Raw genomic sequence first — 25,276 nt, 5'->3', positions numbered from 1 at the left:
CAACGACCACGCATTTAACTTCGTAGTTCTAGAACAATAATGTTTTATTCCTAGTAATTAATATGTTTTTCATTTCGTTTAATTCCATTATATGTGTATTTTGACTAAAATTATTTATAATTTAATTTATTGTATATATTTAAAAAATATTAAACACAAAAATCCCTTTTACATATGACATATATAGTATTCTTACCACGGTAGAACTAGTTTAAATTTGTGTCGGATCTTAATCTTAGAGTTTGACTTTATTCAGTCTTGTAATTGCATTAACAGTTCACTTATCAATTACTACCCATTTCAACTTCCAAGTCACTAACTTAAATTTCAAATTTGAGTTTGTGAATTATTTAAAAGAAGTTAAAATAAATAAATAAAAGTTACTTTGGGTAATAAATAGTAGTAAAACATATAAAATATGATAGTAAAAGTACTAATATAGTATCATTATTACTTTTTACAATGAAGATCAGGTGTACACAATAATGACAATATCAACAAAAAATAGATTATATCAAGCGTTTTAAAATTAAAATAAATTTTATCAAGATCTATGGAATATTTTTAAATTTTTATGTAAAAAAAAACATTTTTCTTCACAAATATAAAAACCACTTCACACTAATTATTCGAGGCAGTAGCGTGATAAACACATCAGAGTGACGCAGCCGTGCACTTGAGGTAATTAGACAAACACGTTATAATAACGTTTGACATAAGTAGCTCTGCAGTCATTTTCCCGTTTAATATTGTGGACTGTTCCTATGCCTACTATTCTTAGTCCGTCCATCGAACTTTCCAAAGAGGATTGGCCGTTAGGCACTCACGCCTCAAGTGGCATGTGGTCACACCATAGTGACCATACAATCATCGTTCAGTCAATTTTCTATGTTTTCTTTTTTTACTTCTCTCATTTCTCCTGTCTCCGACTCATTCAATTCCAATCTAGATTTAGTTGACCTTCCTATTCATCTTTTGAATAATCCTTTTTAATATTAACTAATTACCGCTCTGTATATAGTTGTACAACATTCGTGTACTGCTGGACATCATTACACCATCATCAAAAGTCAGACATGTTTAATACTATTTGTATATAAAATTTATACACCATGTTTCAAAAGATCGGAGTGATTGAGTAGATAGAGTATGATGTTTTTTTTATAATTGTTAGAGTAATTTGTTCTTTTTTTAATGAGAATCGATATAGTATAATTATTATATTTGAAAGTAGTGAGTTCAATATTACCAACACCTTCTCGAGTTAATCGCATGCACATAATCTTCCAAATGTACTTTATATATCATGTATGGTTTATAGACTATTACACCATAGCGAAGTTTACTTAGTACATATCATAAGTAGAGCCGTCAAAGCGGGACGACAGGGTGGAGCCCGCCAATTGGTGGGCCTAACAAAGGTTCTCTCGCGGTAAGCCAACGAGCCATTGCGAGGCCCGCCAAACTAATATATATATATATATATATATATATATATATATATATATATGTTCAAATGTGGTCGCGTATTCCAGTGCGATTCACACCACTTAATGTTAGAAAATGCATCACTCAATGTCAGAAAACGCACTACAATGAAAATACACAAAAACACCATAAAACATACCACATGCCCAAAATAATGCACCATAACTCCCTTGCCCCTAATTGCGCATTTTCTAACACGGTGTGGTGTATATTTGCATACCTAGTGGTGTGTTTTTTGCTGATTCGTACCTAATGATGCATATTTGTGTGATGCATTTTCTAACATTGAGTGGTGTATATTTGTATACATAGTGGTGCGGCCGCACTAACCACACGTTAAGGCGCGACCGCACCTGATCATTACCATATATATATATATATATATATATATATATATATATATATATATATATAATTACAATACTTAGCGGACCATCAAATTTTGACCCACCCTTTTTGCAAGGCGGGACGAGCTAGCCTGACAAGCTAAACTCATTTTGACGGCTCTAGTTATAAGGTAGTGGATGTGAGTTTCCTTCGTCATCCCACAAACACATAAGTTAGCTAGGCAGTTTGTTTCTACGTCTGATCAATTAGAGTGGTTCACACACTCTCCTCCTATCATTTGTAATATTTTCACTTATGATCTTATTGAATGTATCATTGTTATTTCCTAAAAAAAAAACATTCACGAGCTTATTAGCTCCTTAAAACAAATTGTAATATATAATGTGAAAAATCTTACTTCACAATAATATATTGTAAATTTGTATGTAATCCATCAGGAGTTTGGTCATTTAATGATCAATCAATTGCAATACATCAGGTGAATAAGACTTCATAGCTAAATCACATTATACAAAACTGATCCAAAGCCAACTAACCCACACCAACTTTTTAAAGAAAACCCAAAATGAAAAAGAGCGCTTTTTAAAGAAAAAAAATAATGCAATAGGCCCATTGCCCCCCTTCAAAAGACACACTGACATCAATTTGCATTTTTTTCTTTTCAAATTTCAAAAATTTTTCCTTAATAAATACGAAATCTTAGACACATTGTGCTAAGATAATACCTCAATAACTCTCTTCGAAAGAAAGTTATAAGACCAAACCCTACGAAATCTCATATAACACCTCTCATGTAGTATATTTCCATCAATACTTTCTCAATGAATCTCTTTGAGGGACGGTTATAGGATCAAACCCTACGGAATCTTAGCCAGACACATTGTGCTCATATAACATCTCTCATATAGTATATGTTTATCTATACTTTCTCAACCTACTGAAACCCAATGAGTCAATATTATCTTCACTGAGGCTCGGATCTATGGCCTCCAATTTGAAACTTTCTCAACCTACTGAAGACCAACGAGTTCCAATTTGAAACTTTCTCAACTTACTGAAGTCCAGCGAGTCAATATTACATTCACTGGGTCTCGGATCCATGACCTCAAATTTGAAAAAGTCACTTCATACCGTTTTTTTTTTAAAGATACAACTGTAGTATTTGTTCATCTATACTTTGTGATGCTCGATCTCATGACCCCTATATAGAAAAGTCACTGCATGTCATTTGAGCATAATGTGCTTGATTGCGGAGCTTTATATATAGTGTTACTGTAAATGGAAAATACTAAAAAAAATGAAATAAAATAATCCCAAACAGTACCTGGAATCTCCTCAGTTGTCTCTACGCCCCCAAAATTTCCAAACCCTAACCCCACTCTTCTCTCTCTCATACACTGTCACAGTGCTTCCTGTCGCCTTCAATTGGTGACTTTCGGCACCACCACTTGCTCTCTCTCTTTCTCTCTCTATACATACACAGAAGTCCAATAATATATAAAATTTATATTAGGGTTTTTGGTCTTTTCATTTTGTTATTCAAATGACCAGTTCCACCAATCCAATTGCTCCACCAGCACCAGCAGATGCTACTAAGGACTCTGAGGAGGATTCCTCTTCTGCTACCTCTAACGCAGTTCTTGAAGCTTCCAAGTCCCCCGACAAGGTGGAAATTGCCGAGGACGGTGTTGGAGCTGCGGCGGTGACGACGGACAAGGACACTGCCATGGCCACGGCGGTGGTAGCAGCAACAGCAGCAGATGATCCCATGGAGGAGGATCCGGTTGGTCCCGCCACGGTTTTTTGCATCCGCCTTAAACAGCCTAGGTCGAATTTGCTGCATAAAATGAGTGTGCCGGAGCTCTGTCGTAATTTCAGGTGATGTTCAGTGTTTCCTTGAGTTTGAATTTGATCTGGACTCAATTTCCACTTGAACAAGGCAGAAAACAATTTACTTCAGCTTCAAAAACAAAATATTGACCTTAATTCATTCATTTTGATTTATTTGGGGTGGCGTGCCTTCTGAGTTATATTAGAAAATAGAAATGAAATTCTTGGATACTTTATGCATATCACAAAGTAGATGATAAATGAGTGAAACTGCTCCATTGCAAAATTGAAGGACCTTAACTTGTTTGCAACTGTACCATGGATATATTTTCTGTATTTGCAATGGGTTAAAATACTGATATGTATTTATGTGATGGACTTTATTCACAATTCCAACATGGAACTTGCCTATACTTTTAGAACAGCCATGTATTTTAGCTATGGAAATGGGAATGGGTAAATTAAGTTAGTTCTGACAATGGCATAATCTTCTTTAGATTCCTTGCGCATTTGGGAGTTACTCAGTTACCTATTGAATTATATTCAATCCAAAAATATGTTTCTGTTACAAATGAATGCTCTACTATTGCTTACCTTAGTTATCAAGGATGTGCCTTTTAATTGTCCATTTATTTTGGAGTTTTCTGCTCCAAAAATAGAAACTTTGTCAAACACTAAAAAATTGAGAAGGATTTTAAGGCTAGAAATCTGGAAAAAACATCTTTTTTCAAGGAGCTTAAGTTGGGTTGAACAAGCTCTAAACATTTCTGTTTGGCAATGCTACCTCCCTCTTGCCTCTTTGTATCTTGTATAATGAGATATATTGTTATCCATCTTGATTTTCGTTTTTTTTTTACCTAGTGCTGTTGCATGGTGCGGAAAGCTGAATGCCATAGCATGTGCATCTGAAACTTGTGCAAGAATCCCAAGGTCAGAGCATCCTGTTTGATGCATTTATGTGTTACAGACTTACAGTAAATCACATAATAAATATGCATACAAAGTTACACCCACATTATTCCCTTATATTAAAATAAAGAAAATGTGTAGGCTAACTCATAATTTTACATTAAAGGCGTATAGTTGAACATTTCCATTTTCCCCAAGCAATGGACAAGTGCAAGGGGCTCAGTTCTTTCCAAGAACAAAAAAGTAGATCAAAATAAGTAAAATCCACTGTTAAGGTGTTCATAGTTACAAAATTCATCTACTTATTCTTTATGGAAATTTGAAACTTTTTTTGTATATAATTGGTGCTTTTACATTAACATTTATTTATTTTGATTATGGGACAGTTCAAATGCAAACCCACCGTTTTGGATCCCCATACATATTGTGATCCCAGAGCGTCCAACTGAATGCACAGTTTTTAACGTTATTGCAGGTATTGAAATAAACCTTTCTAGTGTCATTGTGTGGCTCAGCTGTGGCACTTACCTAAAATTTGGTGTGGTGATGAGAAGAGTTTGTTTAAAAATGCTTATGATCATTTGGTTTGATGAAAATTAGTAATTTACTGTTTGATTTGGTTTGTGTGCTAATCCAAAAGTATTACTCTGCATATGGCGGACTCTTTACTTGTGCTAAAATCTGTAATTGTATGAAAACATTCATTAAATAACTGGCTTTGGAATTGAACATTCTCTAATGAGAAATTGCTAAACGGCTTTTGCCTTGATGTGTTGGGCCATAAACTTGAAATAACTTCTGATTCATCAGGGCATAGTCATAGTTTACTATACATTGCAACTTCTCATGCATGCCAATTCATTGTTGTATGTGCTTAGTCGATAGCTGCTTAATTGGTTTTATTTCCATTGGCTTCAAATGAACTTTGTTTGAAGTGATGATTAATGATTCTTTTGTGTTTAGTATGTTGATCTGCAGTCACAGCATATTTGTTGTTACTTTACAACTCAACTTAATATGCTGCTTTGGATTTTTTTTTTATTTTTTACAGATTCACCTCGTGACTCGGTTCAATTTATTGAGTGGTCCCCTACTTCATGTCCTCGTGCTCTTCTCATTGCTAATTTCCATGGAAGAATAACTATCTGGACTCAACCTTCTCAAGTAAGTTAGCATTAATGGAGTTTAGCCTTTATTTAGTTATTTCTTAAATAGCTTCTCTAGCTTCTAGTTGGACAAACTTATTATAGATATAACTTCATATATTTTAATACTGCTCAACTTTTTTTTTTTTCCCCCTCTCAAGTGTAATTTTTTATGCTTGGTTTGATCACTCAGGGTCCAGCTAATCTGGTAAGAGATGCTAGCTGTTGGCAGAAAGAATATGAATGGCGGCAAGATATTGCGGTTGTAACTAAGTGGCTGTCAGGGGTGTCTCCGGTATGCGATTATAATTACAATATACTTATTTTGTTTGAAACATATTTCATTTTTCATGTTTTCTTAAATTTATTTGGGTTTTTATAAAATTAGTATAGGTGGCTTTCATCAAGGTCTGGTAATGCATCTAAGTCAATATTTGAGGAGAAATTCCTTTCCCAGCAACCACAACCTCCAGGTTTTTTCTTTATATACTTTCCTTTTTGCTAGCAATTTATAGCAATGCATCTGGTTTAGGTTGTTTATTGCTTAGTTCTGTTAAATGGCTACCGAATTGCTTATTCTGAGTTTTTTCTCCCTCGTCCCCCCTCCCCCCCTTCGTATTTCTGCTAGATTTGGCAGGACTCGCATAAGCTGATCTTTTCCATAATTTTTTGGTAGTGTCAGCATTTATCTAGGCCCTCTCTCTGCATTTCTGATAAGAATGCAGATACAAGGGTCCCCCCCTCCCCTCTCCCCTCTTTCAAATTTAGTTTTAAGATCAATCTGTAACATTACATGTATTTTTTTTCGTTAAGGTTACCTGTCATTCACTCATTTGTAGACTTGTCTGAGGTGTTTTCCAGACAGTGAGAGGGGAAGGAGCTAAGTGGTGTTGTTGGATTGCATTGTTTGTTTCATCTGCTTTTTGGTTGTATCTGGGATGACCATCTTTTTAGGACACCTTGTCTTTTTTGAAAGTGTGAATTCTAACTGGCCCCAGCACCTGGAAACTTTGGTGTTTTTGATCCATTAATAATTTGGAAAATTATGTATGCTTCTATGATCTGCATAGATTGCAGTAGTGTATTCTTCTCTTCACTGCTAATGTTATACTCTTTTTGGGTCATGTTCTAATCCCTTCTGGTTTCTTTACTTAAATCCATTAATCAATAGAAGTTGCTTTGTTTGGATGCAGCTGGATGGCCAAATTTTCTGTGTGTATGCTCTGTCTTCTCATCAGGATCTGTTCAGCTCCATTGGTCACAATGGCCACCCAATCAGAGTGGTGAACCATCAAAGTGGTTTTGTACAAGCAAATGGCTCTTGGGAGCTGGACCCAGTGGCATCATGGCTGCAGATGCTATCATAACAGATTCTGGAGCCATGCATGTGGCAGGTGTTCCAATTGTGAATCCATCTACTGTAGTTGTTTGGGAGGTTACACCTGGTTCTGGGAATGGATTTCAAGCAACTCAGAAGGCAAGTGTGAGCAATGGGGTTCCACCATCGCTTAATCCTCTTTCATGGGATGGTTTTTCTCCTCTGGCTGCATATTTGTTTAGCTGGCAAGAATTTTTATTACAAGAAGCAAAACAAGGGAAGAAACATACAGAGCAAGACTACAGTGACATGGTAGTTCTTCATTGTTCACCAGTTTCCAACTTTTCTGCATATGTGAGTCCTGAGGCTGCTGCTCAATCAGTTGCTACCACTACATGGGGTTCTGGTGTCACTGCTGTTGCATTTGATCCTACTCGTGGTGGTTATGTGATAGCTGTTGTGATAGTTGAGGGTATGGTTCATTCTTGTTATAATCTGTTTTTACTACTTGCTGAGTGCATTTGGTGACTCTGCAATACATCTTGTTGTGTGTATCTTATAGGTGATGCTTTTTCTTACAGCATTTTTCTGGAACTTGTAAAGTGTACATGTGTTGCACATATTAATAATCTCATTGCTCTACATATCTCCTCTTAACTTTTTCTCAAATTGTTAGTTATAGGTGTATCACATAAGTATAATGAATAATCATGGTTATAATGTTCATTATTTTAAAAGTAAATGTTCACTATTTTGAAGTGTGAACTAATTAAGATGTTTTATTGTCATAATATTGTGAACTACTCCTTAATTAATAATTATTTGGTTAGGAATTCTATTAGAAATTTGGAAGACTAACAAGTAATCAAAAGGTACTTTAGTCTTCACAAAAGAGGAACAAACACAAATGCACTTTTATATAGAGTATGAATATAGATAGATATAGATGAGCTCTGCAAGTTAATATTGTTGGCTTGTTGCAATATTTTCTTTCAGTATGATGCAATCAACACATTTACATTCATGCTTGTCCACTTATAGATAGTCTATGGATTTAAAACTATAATTACGGTTTGCCCAACTTGGAGCATACTCCTTTTTATCTTTATTTGTTTTTAAATTCCTATTTATCATGAGTGTATAATGTAGTTACTCATTAATCATTATTGGAGTCTTTGTGATTAGATGCTCTGTGGGTTTACTCAACCATTTGAGTGGTTACATGCTTCTTAGTTTGTGAGAAATATTCTATTTTCCTCCCTGCATGCCTTACCTTTAGTGATCAAAGATTGAGCATACCATACATTCTGGTTTATTAGTTATACTTTTGTCCTGGGAATGATTTAGATCTCGTGTTGCTTCATCTTTATAATCATTGGTGTCTCACTGAAACTGGGTAACAAATTTTTAATATCTAAACAAATGGATCTAGTCAGCTACTAATTGCCTTGGAGTGAATGCCCCATATTCCTCTGTTTTAATTTATTTCTCATTTTTATTTATTCAGGACAATACATGTCCCCTTATGATCCGGATGAAGGCCCTTCAATCACGGGATGGAGAGTTCAACGTTGGGAATCATCTGTGGAGGATGTTGTTCTCCATCAAATATTTGGTAATCCCACATCCAGTTTTGGTGGTCAGGCACCAAAACAGACAGTGTGGGTGAGTAAAGTAATTAAATGCATTGCAGCATCTAATGATTTCAAGTGTCCCCGAGCAGCAGGAGCCATACCTGTGTCTGGTGTACAAAATGTTTCTGACAGTGCTGTTGAGATGGCCAAGGGGGTCTCCTTTGATCCTTTTGATCTTCCAAGTGATATTAGAACCCTTGCCCGGATTGTTTATTCTGCTCATGGGGGTGAAATCGCAGTTGCTTTTTTACGAGGAGGGGTTCATGTATTCTCAGGTCCAAGTTTCACCCCTGTTGACAGCTACCATATTAATGTTGGGTCTGCAATCGCTGCTCCTGCCTTCTCTTCAACTAGTTGTTGCTCAGCTTCTGTTTGGCATGATACCAGCAAGGATTGTTCCATATTGAAGATAATCCGTGTTCTGCCCCCTGCTGTTCCTAGTAATCAGGTGAAATCTAACTCTGCGACGTGGGAACGTGCTGTTGCAGAGAGGTATTGTGGAGCTATAGCTGATGTTTGATTTTCAATTGTATACATGGTGCTGGATTTACATTGGTGTCTCTTATTATTATTATTATTATTTTAAATAATGCTACTGCTTACTACATGATCTGCTCTATTTGGTAGATTTTGGTGGAGTCTTTTAGTGGGAATTGATTGGTGGGATGCTGTTGGGTGTACACAAAGTGCTGCAGAAGATGGCATTGGTAAGAGTTAATTAATATTTCATTCAAGTTTTTATCCTCAAATTCCCTTGGGGTTCTGTATGTCTTATCCTGTTTCTAGAGGGGCATTTCCTAAACATCTGGCATCTAATAATCATCATTAATATAAGATTGTTGTTTTCAGTGATATCATTTATTGTGGTGAATAAGGAACTTGATTATATGATAATCTGTCTGGCTGTACAAATCATTTATTGTGGTAAATATGGAACTTCATTATATGATAATCTGTCTGGCAGTACAATTTGCATGAGTTGCACATTTTTGTTTCTAGTTGCTATAGTCATCCTTTTATATAATTACTCAACTTGACACAGATTGCATGTGCTGCACATTTGTGCTTTTATTTTTTCTTTTTTCATAACTATTGTGGCACTTAAAGAGCCAGGGTAATACTGTTCTGCATTTCTACAATTCTACCTGTCTGCAATTGGTACTCCAGTATCCTCTTCACTAGAGGATCATTCACTTTTGCAATTGAATCGGCTTGCCCTTACAAAGTTTTCTTCTGTTTCAGTTTCATTGAACAGTGTCATTGCAGTATTGGATGCAGACTTCCACTCTCTTCCCTCTACACACCACAGGCAGCAATATGGACCTGTATGTTTCACTTAGATATTTTCATCTCCATAAACTAATTATTGAAACAATAATTAGCGTTATCATTTATCAGTTCTATGTGGAAGTTTAATTTGTTCTGTATTGATTTGATCATATAAATCCATGTGAACATAGATTGTAGTTTACTCTTTTAGGAGACAAGATCCTTACTGGCTTTTTTGGGTTCTTATAAAATCCTGTCTGAACAATTCAGAGTCTAGACAGGATAAAATGTAGGCTTCTAGAAGGTACAAATGCTCAAGAAGTCAGGGCTATGGTACTTGACATGCAAGCAAGGTTGCTATTGGATATGCTTGGAAAAGGAATTGAATCAGCTTTAGTGAATCCTTCAGCTTTGTTCCCAGAACCATGGCAAGCATCAAGTGAAACACTATTCGGTATTGATCCTGAAGCAATGGCTGTTGATCCACTTCTAGTTCCAAGCATCCAGGTCTCATATAATATTCATATTCTGTTGGCATCTCTCTGAAGTTTTTCCTTTACCCCCGAAAAGAGTTTCCAAAGACTAGGATTGAGTTGTAATTGTCAGAGCAATGTAATGCAGGCTTATGTTGATGCAATACTTGATCTAGCATCTCACTTTATTACACGCTTGCGGCGTTATGCAAGTTTTTGCCGTACATTAGCAAGTCATGCTGTTACTGCAGGCACCGGTGGGAGTCGGAATATGGTGAGCAGTCCTATCCAAAGTTCTGCTCCTCCTCCAACAACTCAGGGTCAGTGTCATGTGCTTAGCATCTTTTAATTTGCATTATTTTAAAAGGTTTTATTTTCAGAAAATGAAAGCAGACTGACCCTTCTTTGATTTAAGAGGGGCTGTGTCAACCATCTTTGCATTCCTTTGAATTGTTGTTGACTTGATATATTTTGTCAACGGTCTGCCCTTTATATAGGGGCTCAAGGTGGCACTGCAAGTTCTACTGGAAGTACACAGATGCAAGCATGGGTACAGGGTGCTATAGCTAAGATAAGTAGCACTGCTGATAGTGTTCCAAGTTCAGCCCCGAACCCAATTAGCGGTCCATCAACTCTTATGCCAATAAGCATCAATACTGGCACTTTTCCAGGAACTCCAGCAGTTAGACTTATTGGGGATTGCCATTTTCTTCACCGATTATGTCAACTTTTGCATTTCTGTTTTTTCTTTCGTCGAACACAATTGCCCCAGTATATTCAAAAGAAAGGTGACTCTTCTATGCAAAAACCTCAGCCCATTTCTCTTGCCAAAGTAGAAGAATCCAACTCTGTTTCTAAACCAACAGCAGGCAGTCAACTTGGCTCTGGCGGAAAGGGATCTGAGGATGGTCTATCTAACCGGTCAAGGATAGGTTCGGGCAATGCTGGACAAGGATACACATATGATGAGGTACTTCTATTAGTTTTTTGTCACAAATGTTTCAACTTTTTTTCCATGCAGTTAATGCTTCAAAATCTTGAGTTTTTATCTATGTGTTGGTATTATATTTGCCCTCCTTGCTAGTTATTGTAGTTATGGTTGTGATTCTGAAGTTAGACCATTGATGAGATTCAGAAGCTGGAGTTCAAATTTAAGAAAGTATAGTAAGCTAAATGCTAATTATTAAAATATTAATAATAAAATCATGAACTAATTCCTAGCATTTAGAATTTGGTGACTTTTAAGGCCAACTGTATCTTGAAGTTTTTGGATCTAGCCAAGGTTTGGCCAGTGTACCCTATTGTTTCTTTGGTTTCATTTCTTGAACTACAAATGGTATTGTTTGAACGTGTCAGAAATAAATCGACTGATAGTTTTGTTAACTGCAGTTAACAGAAGGAGATAGATATATTTTATGGGAAAGTTCTCCTCATTGTTACCAGTGTTACTGAGCAGCCTTAAACTATATTAAGCTCATAAATATTCTGGTGGTGTTGATACAGTTAAAAAGTATATTTAAACCGCCAATTTAGACATTTAAATTAAATTCTTTTTTGTTTTCTTTGTTAAATGATTGGGAGGACTTTATCTGCAATAGCTTGAAGCCTTGAACTTTCTCTTTTTGAAGATTTGTTTGATTTATATACATAGTAGCTAGTCTTTTAGGTGATGGGAGAATAAGATGGACTGTGGACGTGAATTTATTTAAATCAAAATAAAAATGAAGGCAGTCCTTAGAGGTTACTACATGCTTTGGCTTGTATAAGTGGAGATCAGGGTCATGTAGTGCATGCTTTTTTCCCCTTCTGGACCATGGAGCCATTGATGTCTTTTTTTATGCAGGTGAAGGTTCTATTTCTTATTTTAATGGATCTTTGCCGTCGGACAGCAGGTCTGGCGCATCCATTGCCAGTTTCTCAGGTTGGGAGCAGCAACATTCAGATTCGACTTCATTACATAGATGGGAACTATACTGTTTTACCAGAAGTTGTAGAAGCTTCCCTTGGCCCGCATATGCAGGTACTTCTTCTATGATGGATCTATTCCTACTTTGGCGTAAAAGACAGATGTATAGTGTGTCCTAGGGCTTCAATAGGTTCTCATATGATTTTGGTTTGGATGCTTTCACATGATATCTGAGCCTGACCCAGGAAACTCATATTTTAATTTTCTCTTCTCCAAGGTCCAACAATCCAGTTTTTGTTCTTTACCTATTGCGCTGCGTCAGTCCATTCTCCATCTTTGAAAATCCTAATAATGCGTTCTAGTAGGCTCTGTAATTTGTGTACTTTTTAAAATTGAGAAATGCTTTGAAAAAAAAAATTAACAATTTCTGAGGAAGAGTGTACTATGCTAGTGAGTAGTGTGGCTTATCTCCTCAAACATGAAGGGAAGAGTCTGGTTCTAAATAGTTGATACATTATCCAAGCCCTGTGAATATGTGGGCAATAAGAATTTACCACGCAGCACACACTTTGCACCAAATTTTTCTGTATCGTGTCTTTGTGTGAGTTGTTTTAGTTTTTGAAAATCTATTTGTTTTCTCCTTATCGATCTTCTAGCAGAATATGCCACGGCCAAGAGGCGCAGATGCTGCAGGTTTGCTACTTCGTGAGTTAGAACTCCATCCTCCTGCGGAAGAATGGCACAGGAGGAATATGTACGGTGGTCCCTGGTCTGATCCAGAGGATAATGGTTCATTGGACAACTCTAGACTTAGCCCTTCCAGAGACTTGCTCGAGTGTAGCTCATCTGAATACTGTGATGTTCACTACGGAGCTCATGGTTTATGGCCAAGGAAGCGTAGAATGTCTGAACGAGATGCAGCCTTTGGCTTGAATACTTCAGTAGGTCTGGGTGCATATCTTGGTATAATGGGATCTCGTAGAGATGTCGTGACCGCCATCTGGAAGACCGGGCTTGAAGGAGTTTGGTACAAGGTTGGTTTAGAAATTCAAAACTAGTTTGCCAAGAAAACTGTGATTTCTGACTTGATCTTGGTTTCCTTTTCCACTTACAATGTTCATCGTGTTATGCAGTGCATAAGATGTCTGCGACAGACCTCCGCTTTTACTCCACCAGGCGCCACTCCCGGGAATCATAACGAGAGGGAAACATGGTGGATCAGCCGCTGGGCATACGGTTGTCCAATGTGCGGTGGGACATGGGTTCGCGTTGTATAGCCTTTGACAGTATCGCTTTCAGCCAGTTTGAAGAAGCTCTCATGTCATTCATTAGTCGATGCTTTCTCCCAGTTGTGGCGCGACATTTATGGCTTAGAATGTTTTTGGGCATTTCAGGAGAAACAAAAACTCAGGTCTGGAATCCTAGGATTTTTGCAAGGGTTGGCGGAGTCTTTGTTGTGTGTATAAATGTACAGACTCATTTAAATCTGGTATATTCATGAAGGTACATATGCATTGCGTTTTCCTTTCAAGAAACTGGGGACTTGTAATTTATAGAATTAATTGACAATATGCGATTGATTACATTAGAGGGAACAAATTAAATTACATTTGCTGAAACAAGCCACCATAAACATCAATCCAAACAAAAAAAGATACAAAGGAAACACCTAATCAAAACTCAAAGCATTATGTTCTTATTGTCAGATTTGTGTGGTTGGTTGGTAAAGCTGTTCTCAAAGAGTCCAGTTAGCTTCACTTCCAACTCTTGGCATTGTGTTAACCTTGGACTTGGAGTAATGATCCACCTTGAAGTAAGCCCCACACATTGCTCCTTCACTGTCAACTCTTGGCATTGCCTTCATCTGTTTCATTGGATGCTCAAAGCTCATCAACCCTCTTTCACTGTGATACATGCAACCTGCAACCATCCATTATCAACCATTAGTATATATGTCACATATCAATATATGATGTATCCACACCACTTTCAACATAAATTTAATGTCCAACAGGTCAAACTGTTGCCTTAATAACTACAAGGAATGAGCTGATTAGCTATGACCAACCTAGACTGGTTTATGTCCTTTAGCCGGTGAGTTATGAATCACTTAAGCTGGTTTATTTTCTCGGCAAATTGAGATTTACCTAATTCTTGGTTCCCTGGTAAAAAAAAAAGGATAAAAAAAAAGAGAAGAAGATAATTATTGTGCAGTACCATCAGGGAATGGGGCAAATGACTTGGCACAGCTAGCTTTGATGAGTGCCACATTGTCAGAGATCATGATGGATCCATCTTCTGCAATGCCCCAGAAGAGCTTCACTGATTCATTAGCACCAAGAGCAGCAAAAACAGTTCCAGCCTTGTGATCATAGATCACAAACCCAAAACTACCCTCCAGATCCTTCAAAACTTGATGTGCAGGGAAGGGGCCTCTATCTCTGAGAGTCCTATAAGCTTCAGTCACAAGAATAGCCTCATTAGCCCCCTTTGATAGCCCATATTGTCTGTTAAGTGAACACAGATTATGCAAACTCCCCATGAAGATACAGTAAATATCATTCACCCCACAGAACAGCCTCTCCTGCTTCAAATTTGAGCAATCTTGAGCAGAATAGGCCAAAAATGCCTTTTCACCAAACCCCAGAGAAAACCCATTGCTCTTATTTGCAGCCAAGAAATTGTTAATGGCCTCTTGTGGTGGCACAAGCTCCACAGATGCCTGCAATGGGGCTGGGCTGTTCAGCTCCTTTGGTGGATCCACTAACCCTTTCTGGAAAATTGCCAACATTTTTTTTTCTTCTTGTTATTGCAATTCAATAGAGAAAAAAAAGCTCTGAAATGAAACAAAAGAAACGTGTGTTTTGTTTGTCTTCTTTGTGATGAATGAATGCGGTGTGGGTTTTGGTTTGTTGCAGAATTTATAGGACTGAGATGAGATGGAAGAGAATCACTTCCACGTGGCGACATTATCCGTTTGGAGTTTTGGATAAGGTGTGGCTTTTTCTTTCTTAGAAAATAAGCCAAATACCGCTAGGCCACGTGCCATGTGCCCCACCTGTTTTCCCTTTTCAATTTGAATGCAATATGAAGCAGTGAAATTGTAAAAGGGGATTTTAATTTGCGGTTGGATTTATGTTTTGGGAGTACGAGGAATTGGTCAAGCCGTTGAGATCTTATCCATAACCACAAAAGCAAGAAAATGGATTGGAATTGACACGTTTCCTAGTCAGCGCATCGTATTCTGTCAGGTGGATATCAGAGAGTTGTTGACTTAAAAGAGTTAATATCCAATATAGTCCTCGACTATAGTGGTTTTACTCAATTTAGTCCTAAATGATTTTTTGTGTTCAATATAGTCTTCGACTTTGATGGTTTTACCCAATTTAGTCATTTGTTAAAAATTCTGTTAGTTAACGGTTATAAATACGGTCCTAATGGTAATTTCTCATCCTCCATCCCATTTAGGATGATTCCTTCTTCTTCCCCTTATTAAGATCCACGCAAAAATGTAAATTTTCGCACTAAATCAACTTCAATCCTAAACAAATAAATACAGAGTAAATAAATATTTGGCTACGAAAATTAATATATTACCATTGATTATTATTATTCATAACATTCTCCTTACCAAATAATATAATTTGAATTCTTATCTTATTCTTTCTCATCGAATTACAATTCATTTCCCACCTAATACATGTCTACCAACCAAACGCCACGTAAGTTCATTTTCCTCAAATAATACTCTTTATATTTTTAAAATAAAAAAATTATAAAGTATTATTTTTGTCAATAAAGTGGTATATTCAGTCTCGTCATTAATGATTTTGTTACGCGATTTAAAAATAAGTTGAGGTATGGATTAGTGAGTGATATTATTATATTTTGCATATCGGAGATATTTGGTCGATACATTATCACAATTATTTAATTTGTTGTTACTTTGGTAGTTTAATTGACAAAATTTGTATGGTTGAAAATAAGTTAATAATAGTTCATGTTGTTGTTGGTGGAATGATTCACAATTTGTGCTATCGTTTATGCTAATGGTTAGATCTGATTTTCTTTCGCCTAATCACAAGTTTTTATGTTTATGTTGTATAAGATTTTTAGTTAAGTTGGAAGAGACTTACGCCGTCTCACCCACACCTAGTAAATATGATTTTGAACATGATTTTGAGGTATGAAAAACATCATCTTTTACCTTGAATTGATTAATTAAAAATGAAAAAGAAAAGGTTTATATTGACTTATCAAATAACATATATTAGTTGTGATATCAACCTCCATTACCATTCATTTTCCTTTGAGTGTGGAGAGAGCAACTAATCCTACTCATCTTCCTTTATAAATCTTAAATCTTACTATTTCACACATAAACATAGTTGTAAATATCACTATACAATTTAGAACTAAATAATTTTAATGTATAGATTATTGTGAGTTAAACGATGATGACTTGAAGCCTATTATAATTAAGGTCATCTCCAAAATTCAACCTTACATTTTAAATGGGAGAATGCATCACGATACTTCATATTTAACTAAATAGCAAATAGCAAATACATTTATAAATTGAAGAATTCATACCATGAAGAACAATTTTAAATTTTATTAAATCTTTTTCGTCCTCAAGCTTCAAACAGGCAACTTGAAGGAAAGAACACATTAATGCATCATGATACCTTGTATCTTGATTTGCATGGGCAGAATTGTAAATTAAATTACAAAAAAAATTAACAAGCCTATCCATCATGAAATTTTGGTTCTTTGGTGACAAATTCATAAGTTTACATATTATATTAATTTTGATAAAATCTTTTAAACTTGTCAATTTCATACCAAATCTAAAGCACTTTTAGAGTTTTACCTAAATTTGGCAATTTCATATCAAAATTTGAATTTTAGTGATCTCATTATTGACATGTCCATTGAATATATAGTACTTAAATTATAACCACAAAAAAAAAAAAAAAAAAAAAATCTAAACCTTCATGCCACCTATTGTATGGTTCAAAGGTTTAATAATAAAATTATAATTGTTGGTTTTGAAGTGGGTGTTAGGATTAAACACTCACTTAACTATAAATATTGAAAAACCATTGTGAAATAAGAAAAAAGATGAGTTGGCTGATTGATATGACCTCTTCTTTAAAGCTATATTACTTGTTTTAAGAATGAAAGTCGAAATTTTACAATGTTGTGAAATCAAATTGGCAACATAACAATGCTAAAAACCAAATGCATTAGTCACGATCGGAAACAAGTGTAGTACAAATAAAGGAGGGAGGGTTGACAAATCACTCTGAACGAACATACATAAAATTGGATTCCCAAGCTAACAAATTTCATTTATTTTGAATGATGGTCACCTGTATTAAGGAGACAATAATCCCTTATTTTTTAATGATTCAAGGATTGCCTTGAAAGTCTTGCTTTAACAGCAGGGTAGGGATTCGATTCCCTTTGAAAACATGGGGAGTCACAAGTGCACTTCCCAACTTATGGAGAGTGAGTTCACGAGTACACTTCCTGACCTTAGGAGTGTTCATGTATACTAGCCAACCTTTATGGTAGTAGACTTTCAGATCTTCATATCAATATACTTACTGACCTTCAATATACTTACCGACCTCCCTGTAGATTTACCTTGGTACATTTCTCGATCATCATGGCTAGATAGGTCAACTCTGCCGCCGCATGTCCAACCATCACCTCAATAAATGAATGTCATATATTTACAATCATTATGTCCCCTAGCACTTTACCTAGAGTGAAGGGGGACTTATACTCCCAACTTTTACTATGCTAATCATAACCTTCCGACCTCATGTGGTCGGACCTCTAGTAGGTTTCCTGACCTCATCATACACCCTTAGTTAGCTTCCCGACCACATTACTCACCTTCTATAGCTACTGACCTCATTACTCCCACTTGTATTTAATTTGTATTTCACTAGTACTAAATAGAGTAGGTAGAATGAAATTTACCAAAAAAAAGAGAGTAGGTAGAATGAAACATGTAATATTCAACAATAATAGCATATTTAGGCTTGACATAATCTAAAAAGACTTGTGATTTTTCTCTTTTCAGGTTTTCACGTAAAATGTATTGTTTCGTTATTCATTTTTACCATTCATTCTTGTTGTGTGTAGAGGGGCATGAGTTCTACGAGATGCAAGGATCGTGAGTTTTGCAGGCTCAGAATTAATCGAGCGTAAGTTGAAAAACCTAATGTAAAAAGGCATGTAGTGGCTCTCCCAAACGGGAGGTCACGAGATCATGTAGTGGCTCTCCCATACGGGAGGTCACGAGATGGAGTCTTAGTGGAGGCGATACTAACTCTTTGTACTTCAACAGATTGAAAAAGTATATATGAAGATTTTCAAAAAAAAAAAAAGTATATATGAATAGATACTACAATGTAATAAAGTTAATTGTAAAAAAAATGTAAAAAGACAATAGTCAATAGGTAGCATTGTACTACCGAAGACCTCAACACACTAGATACGTGCCTCAGCTTCCCTCCAAATCGGATAAGATAAAAACTGCAACCCACGAAATTCAAACTCCAGAGCTGCTCTTCAATGAAACTCAGCTGTTGCAGCTTCATCACCTTTAATGCTACCCCACCTCGCCGCACACTCTTCTCCCTCCGTCCGCCGCGCTTCTCCGGCGAGTCAACTCACTCTCACGGGGTCTCGCTAGCCGAATCGCTCCAATCCGAGACGCTCGAAATCCTCGAATGGCCCGCCGTCTGCTCCCAGCTCGCAGCCTTCACTTCCACTTCCATGGGCCTCTCCACGGCCCAGTCCGCGAGGATTCCACTTGGCAGGAGCCCGGAGGAGAGCCGGAGGCTCCTGGCGCAGACCTCCGCTGCCGTCGCGGTTCCTCGGCCGTTGGATTTCTCCGGCATCGAGGACGTGTCGCGCATCGTCGATACCGCCGTCGCCGGTCAAATGCTCTCCATTCGTGAGATTTGTGCCGTGAAACGAACTCTGATCGCAGCTCGATCGTTGCTCAAACAGCTGGAGGAGATCTCTTTTCAGAGTGAACTTTGTGAAAGGTACAAGTGGCGCCAGAAATTTCGTTTATAGGGCGAAAAATTAAATAATTTAAAAAAACTATAAATATTTTTATGATAAAATATGAAATGACCGGAAGAAATTAAGTATGATCCTTACTCTAATACCAAATTGAAGCATATACTCCATCTAAGCTATAGTTGGATTACACATTTATGTTTATATATAATATGCTCAATATATAGTTGGATTACACATTTATGTTTATATATAATATGCTCAACATTTTTTTTTTTTATCCAAGCAGGTGGTCTCCGCTGATTGAAATTCTCCAGAATTGTGATTTTCTTGTTGAGTTGGCACACCATATAGAATTCTGTATAGATTGTGACCTTTCAGTAATACTAGATAGAGCTAGTGAAGAACTGGAAATTGTGAGGTCTGAAAGAAAGAGGAACATGGAAAATCTTGAACTAATGTTGAAACAAGTGTCATCTCGGATTTTTCAGGCTGGTGGGATTGATAGACCGCTAGTAACCAAACGCCGTTCAAGGATGTGTGTTGGTGTTAGAGCTTCCCATAGATCTTTGCTTCCCAATGGTGTAGTCTTAAATGTTAGCAGCACTGGATCAACATACTTTATGGAACCTGAAGGGGCAGTTGAACTGAATAACATGGAAGTGAAGCTTTCTAGTGAAGAGAGGAATGAGGAACAGGCCATTTTGAGTTCACTTACATCTGAAATTGCTCAATCCAAAATGAAGATCATGTGTTTATTAGATAGGATGTTAGAAATGGACCTTGCATTTGCTAGAGCTGCTCATGCTCATTGGATGAATGGGGTCTGTCCAGCTCTTAGTTCAGAGAACTGTGATGACCAAAGGTTCAATGATTTATCTGTAGATATTGAAGGTATAAAGCATCCTCTGCTCCTCGAGTGCTCGTTGAGAAGATTGCCTGATATTGTAAGATTTAAATCCCGAAGTTCACTTTATTCAGATCAGAGGAATGATGCCACAGATTTTGAATCAGTTACTCGTTCATCTGCTTTTCCTGTACCGATTGATATAAAAATTGAGCATGGAACAAGAGTGGTTGTGATCTCGGGGCCTAATACAGGAGGTAAAACTGCTTCAATGAAAACATTAGGCCTGGCTTCTGTTATGTTCAAGGCTGGCATGTACTTGCCAGCTCAAAATAAGCCCAGACTTCCTTGGTTTGATCTAATTCTGACAGATATAGGAGATAATCAGGTACACCCTTCTGTCACCTTCTCTGTATGCTCTTCTACATTTTGTTCTATTGTGATTATCATTATTTATAAAATAATTTATATCTTGTTGATGTGATACTCTTATCTGCCTATTCAAGTCTGTAGAACAAAACCTCTCAACCTTTAGTGGGCACATGCTACGGCTTTGCAAGATCTTGGAAGCTGCTTCAGAAAGCTCTCTAATTCTTGTTGATGAAATTGGCAGTGGTACTGATCCTTCGGAAGGCGTAGCTCTTGCAACGAGCATTTTACAATATATCAAGGAGAGAGTTAATTTAGCAGTTGTGACCACCCACTACGGTGATTTAACACGTTTGAAAGAGAAGGATAATCGGTTTTCTAATGCAGCAATGGAATTTTCTTTGGATACACTGCAGCCTACATTTAGAATTCTTTGGGGGAGCATGGGTGAGTCAAATGCCTTGATGATTGCTAAATCAATTGGTGTTAATGAAAGCATCATTAACCGGGCGCAATCATGGGTAAACAAATTGACACCAGACAAGATGCAGGAGCAGAAAGGTTTACTGTATCAGTCACTAGTGGAAGAAAGAGACAGATTAGAAACTCAAGCAAAGAAAGCTGCTTCTCTTCATTCAAATATCATGAATCTTTTCCAAGAGGTATGATTAACATTTTTCTTTGAGGATATAATTGCAATGGCTTGTGTACCAAAGATTCTTATTCCTTATTACCTCTGACTATCTGTTAGCTTTGAATGTATTAAATCAAGTTTCTTTCATTCACTTCCTTTTCAAAGTTTTATCCATTTTTCTTTCCTACTGAAGATTCGAGATGAGGCACAAGATCTTGATGAACGCGAAAAAGCTCTGAAGACAAAGGAAACTCAGAAAATCCAACAAGAAGTGAGGGCTGTGAAGAGGGAGTTAGAAGCTGTACTGAAGGACTTTGAGAACCAACTCAAGACTATTGACATTCTTGAGGTTAATTCACTTATCAAGAAATCAGAATCTGCAATCTCATCCATAATTGAAGCTCATCAGCCTTCGAAAGAACTTGTCAGAGAAACAGGCCAAAGTTTTTATACCCCAAGAGTAGGCGAGCAAGTTCTTCTGAAGAGTTTAGGAAATAAGCTGGCTACCATTGTTGAAGAACCCGGGGACGACGAAACTGTCCTTGTCCAGTATGGAAAAATTAGAGTCCGTGTGGATAAAAGCAATATAAGAGCCCTTCCAACTAATTCTGCAACAGTTTCTGTCCCAAGTTCAAGAACACAGGTCAGTGGCTTTCTCAAATTTTTCATTAATGCAATACTATTTAAAGATGAAGGTAAGGGTTAGCTGTGAATCTGTGATTTACATATTGGAGAAAGCAATATCAAAATTGACAAAATGCATTTCCAAATTAGGGTCAGGGGATCAAGAACCTCAAGGAACTAAGAAGCCTCACTGCAGCCAACAACATTACCCAAGACTCTTACGGTCCAGTTGTGCAGACATCAAAAAACTCAGTCGATTTGCGTGGCATGAGAGCAGAGGAAGCTTCTCATCACCTCAGAATGGCCATAGATGCAAGGCCACCTAATTCTGTTCTTTTCGTTGTTCATGGGATGGGCACTGGCGTCATAAAGGAGTTAGCACTAAAGCTTCTGAGAGATCATCCTCGCGTTGTCAAGTTTGAGCAGGAAAGTCCATTGAATTACGGTTGTACAGTTGCTTATATCAAGTAAATTTCTTCACCCAGTAGAAGCACTATAAAGAATCATTTTTGTTTCTTCCAGATTACATCCATAGGTAGACTTATTTGTGCAGCTATGTGAATATTTGATCATAATTTAAGTGCTACAGTTCTAAAGAGTGAAATTTCTATGCACAACTCTTTTTTCCTTTTCTGTAACATGCTACTTTCTACTACATTTAGTTTGAAGTTAAGTGCAGGCAAGCCCCCGCCGGCGCTAAAACCCGGCGAGATCGCGGAGATATTCCGGACGACCGCCAAAACCACCCAAAAATATATAGAAAGTAGGAGTTTCCGGTTTATAAAATTCAGATTTTTTTTAAAAAAAATGCGAACTGGGTCTTCTAGAATTGATCACAGTCGTCAGATCATCGGATAATTCGGATTCATTAATGGTTGACGGTAAAAAAATCAAGTCAAAAGTTTAGTAGAGGTAAAATCATAAGTATTGATTTCTCCACATTGATGGTGTGGATGTGTTACACTTTTTATAGAAGTGTAATTCATACGGGAGTTCATAAGTTCACACCCAAACAACAGTTGTTATACCGTGGACCATGATCCACACTCCATAATGCATTATGGACCATGGTCACAAAACGACGTCGTTTCAATAAGTGGAAGAAACGGTTAAATCTCTTTACTGATACTATAGTTCATCTCAAATGATATTACAGTTGTGTTGAACTGATACTGCAGTTGTCGGGGCCATTTCATCCGTCTATAATTGCAGATGTGTTGAACTAATACTGCAATTGTGTTGAAAGGGAACTGTAATTGCATAGAATAGAGACAATTTTATCCAGTTCTTTTCATTAATCAAAACTACGTCGTTTTGCTACACGGTCCACAATATAGTAAAATTTGCGCCCAAACAGTGGTTCTCTTGAACCGGACATATATAGATTTACTTCTATATATATATATATATAAGTTGCCCTATATATCTCCCACGCATGCAATTCCTCTCAGGCGTCGATCAACCCTCAACATCCTTCCGTCCATCCGCATTCCCTATTTTTCTCCATCTGGGTAAGCCTTAAAGTTGAAATCTTTACGCAAATACAATATTATGATCACTGAATAAAACCTGCAATAGAAATTTCAATCAAGATAAATCTTGGAAACAATTTCGTTTGTCTTAATTTTCTGGAATTACAGTTCTTTTGATGCAACTGGCATTTGGAATACGCTTGTTTTGACTAGGTCTCAGAGGTATAAAAACCCTGCATCTTTTTATCATCAATGGTGTATTAAATTATATTTGAAGTTACATGGATCACTGATGTTTAGCTATGATGTTACCTTGCATTCTCTCCCAAGAATCATGTATGCTCTGACATTGTATCTTGTCCACAAAAGGAAAAATTCTCTTGCTCCCGGCCCCAAACCCAACCCGACAGGATAATGGTGGGATGAATTACTGTAACTCAACGACCCATTAGGTGGGAGGACTGCTTGCTCACATGGAGCCCACCACATTTTGGGTGGTTGTGATTTAAAATTCCTGTTAGCAATTTTGATATTTTAGCATCATAAAGTGGGCTAGCAGCTTAATCATTCAAGAATCCTATGATGTTGCAGCTGTTTAAAAGGGCTAGCTATGATTTAACAGTTGTCTTAGCAGCTCTAATGTTGTAAATCTCTTAGTAGTTTTATGTGCTATGCTGAAAGCTTGCTTTATATGTTTTGTGAGTAGTAAGTGTGTAGTTTGAATTTGTTGACAGTGCTACAATTTACAGAGAATGAGCAACCCAGCAGCAGGGCCATCATCAAAAGCAAAAGTGGGAGCTTCCCAACCTATTGACAATTCATTGAAACGCAAACGTGGAATGTTTCAGAAAGATTGTGAGTTCTCATCTTTCTTTTTTAAGGTAACCTCAGCGTAGAGATTTTATCCATGTTGCAGGGCATAACTACTGAGTTTTGTGCTGATATCCAGTGCAGCATATGATGTATGGTTTTGGAGATGATGCCAATGTATGTATTCAAATTTCAGTTTCTCAATTTCCCTTCAAATTTTTCTGGTGCATTTTGTTTCTTGATTTAAGTTAGCAGTGCTGGATTCTTCGTTTTCTTGGTTAATCTTACTGCAAAATTTAACTTCTGCTGCTGCACTATCTCAGCCACTTCTGGAGACAATGTCACTTGTGGAGGACATTGTTACAGAGTATGTCACAGATATGGTGAGTGAAAAACTGAAAATAACTCTCCTAAAACCTACTTCCCCACCCCTAAACAATGATTTTTCTAGTACTTTGTTTTTCCGAGAATAATAGTATGCATTTGCTACAACATAATATTTTGAGCTCCATGAATGCAAACCATCATTCATATTCCAATAGGTGCACAAGGCTCAAGATGTTGCAACAAAGAGAGGGAAGCTTTTGACAGAGGATTTTCTGTTTTTAATTCGGAAGGTAGGTCTTTCCGGCATCATATTTTGAGCTCCATGAATGCAAACTATCATTCAATTCATTCTCTCTACCTCAATTCCCGATCACTTTTGGGTGGTCGAAAATCACGGGATTTCCACCTGTGTGATAGCGCATACTTATCTTATGTTTAGTGGACTAATAGCACATTATATTGTTCAGGATTTGCCAAAACTTCACCGCTGCACAGAATTGCTGTCTATGAATGAGGAGCTTAAACAGGCAAGGAAGGCTTTTGAGGTAGATGAAGAGAAACTGGCATCACTTGAATAAAGATGCAAAGCTCATCAGTCTCTTCATTTTCCCTGCTGATTCCAGTGCTGGATTTCTCCAACAGTTTTGTATTGCAGAAAGTTCAATTTTGTTGTTTATGACTTCAGGATCGTACAGTGTTCTTCAAATCTTGAAACAGGGTATTTTTTGCAGTCTACAGAGCATGATTTTGGTTTAAAAGTGTTATTATTCAAACTCTGAAGGCAATGAAAATGTTAGGATCCTTCAAAATGCTTCTATACAGTTCA

General features: G+C 37.0%; 4 protein-coding genes across 9 annotated transcripts; 3 read left to right on the top strand and 1 right to left on the bottom strand.

Moving 5' to 3' along the window:
• The first annotated feature begins 3,262 nt into the window (after positions 1-3,262).
• Positions 3,263-13,903, top strand: LOC116032486 (mediator of RNA polymerase II transcription subunit 16-like). Of its 4 annotated transcripts, none has more exons than XM_031275078.1 (17): positions 3,263-3,714; positions 4,528-4,596; positions 4,962-5,050; positions 5,627-5,739; positions 5,914-6,015; positions 6,109-6,193; positions 6,914-7,510; positions 8,546-9,164; positions 9,300-9,379; positions 9,915-9,997; positions 10,212-10,448; positions 10,563-10,734; positions 10,912-11,202; positions 11,284-11,384; positions 12,258-12,434; positions 12,977-13,354; positions 13,454-13,903. In XM_031275078.1, exons 1-17 carry the CDS (start codon positions 3,380-3,382, stop codon positions 13,595-13,597), a joined length of 3,672 nt encoding a protein of 1,223 aa, XP_031130938.1. In that variant the 5' UTR covers positions 3,263-3,379; the 3' UTR covers positions 13,598-13,903. The 4 variants fall into 4 exon arrangements, with proteins under 4 accessions (XP_031130938.1, XP_031130937.1, XP_031130936.1 ...); XM_031275077.1 differs by having other exon boundaries at positions 3,264-3,714; positions 11,281-11,384; XM_031275076.1 differs by having other exon boundaries at positions 3,264-3,714; positions 10,912-11,384; positions 12,980-13,354.
• Positions 13,861-15,227, bottom strand: LOC116032487 (stem-specific protein TSJT1-like). Its single transcript, XM_031275079.1, has 2 exons — positions 14,538-15,227; positions 13,861-14,240 (listed from the first exon to the last, which is right to left on the bottom strand). Exons 1-2 carry the CDS (start codon positions 15,109-15,111, stop codon positions 14,056-14,058), a joined length of 759 nt encoding a protein of 252 aa, XP_031130939.1. The 5' UTR covers positions 15,112-15,227; the 3' UTR covers positions 13,861-14,055.
• Positions 15,228-18,888: 3,661 nt separating this feature from the next.
• On the top strand, positions 18,889-22,445 carry LOC116032193 (endonuclease MutS2). Its single transcript, XM_031274642.1, has 5 exons — positions 18,889-19,390; positions 19,657-20,602; positions 20,721-21,245; positions 21,411-21,860; positions 21,992-22,445. Exons 1-5 carry the CDS (start codon positions 18,912-18,914, stop codon positions 22,310-22,312), a joined length of 2,721 nt encoding a protein of 906 aa, XP_031130502.1. The 5' UTR covers positions 18,889-18,911; the 3' UTR covers positions 22,313-22,445.
• A 309-nt stretch (positions 22,446-22,754) lies between these two features.
• On the top strand, positions 22,755-25,180 carry LOC116032194 (transcription initiation factor TFIID subunit 13-like). Of its 3 annotated transcripts, XM_031274645.1 has the most exons (7): positions 22,755-23,352; positions 23,482-23,535; positions 24,063-24,168; positions 24,263-24,300; positions 24,447-24,506; positions 24,666-24,740; positions 24,918-25,034. In XM_031274645.1, the coding sequence occupies exons 3-7, from the start codon at positions 24,066-24,068 to the stop codon at positions 25,026-25,028; spliced, it is 387 nt and encodes a 128-aa protein (XP_031130505.1). In that variant the 5' UTR covers positions 22,755-23,352; positions 23,482-23,535; positions 24,063-24,065; the 3' UTR covers positions 25,029-25,034. The 3 variants fall into 3 exon arrangements, with proteins under 3 accessions (XP_031130505.1, XP_031130506.1, XP_031130503.1); XM_031274646.1 differs by lacking the exon at positions 23,482-23,535; XM_031274643.1 differs by having other exon boundaries at positions 22,755-24,168; positions 24,918-25,180.
• Positions 25,181-25,276: the final 96 nt, after the last annotated feature.

The sequence above is a fragment of the Ipomoea triloba genome, chromosome 10, assembly GCF_003576645.1.
Source record: "Ipomoea triloba cultivar NCNSP0323 chromosome 10, ASM357664v1".
Taxonomy (NCBI): Eukaryota; Viridiplantae; Streptophyta; class Magnoliopsida; order Solanales; family Convolvulaceae; genus Ipomoea; species Ipomoea triloba.
Note: the sequence above shows the minus strand (reverse complement) of the source record. Positions and strands in the feature narration are given on the sequence as shown.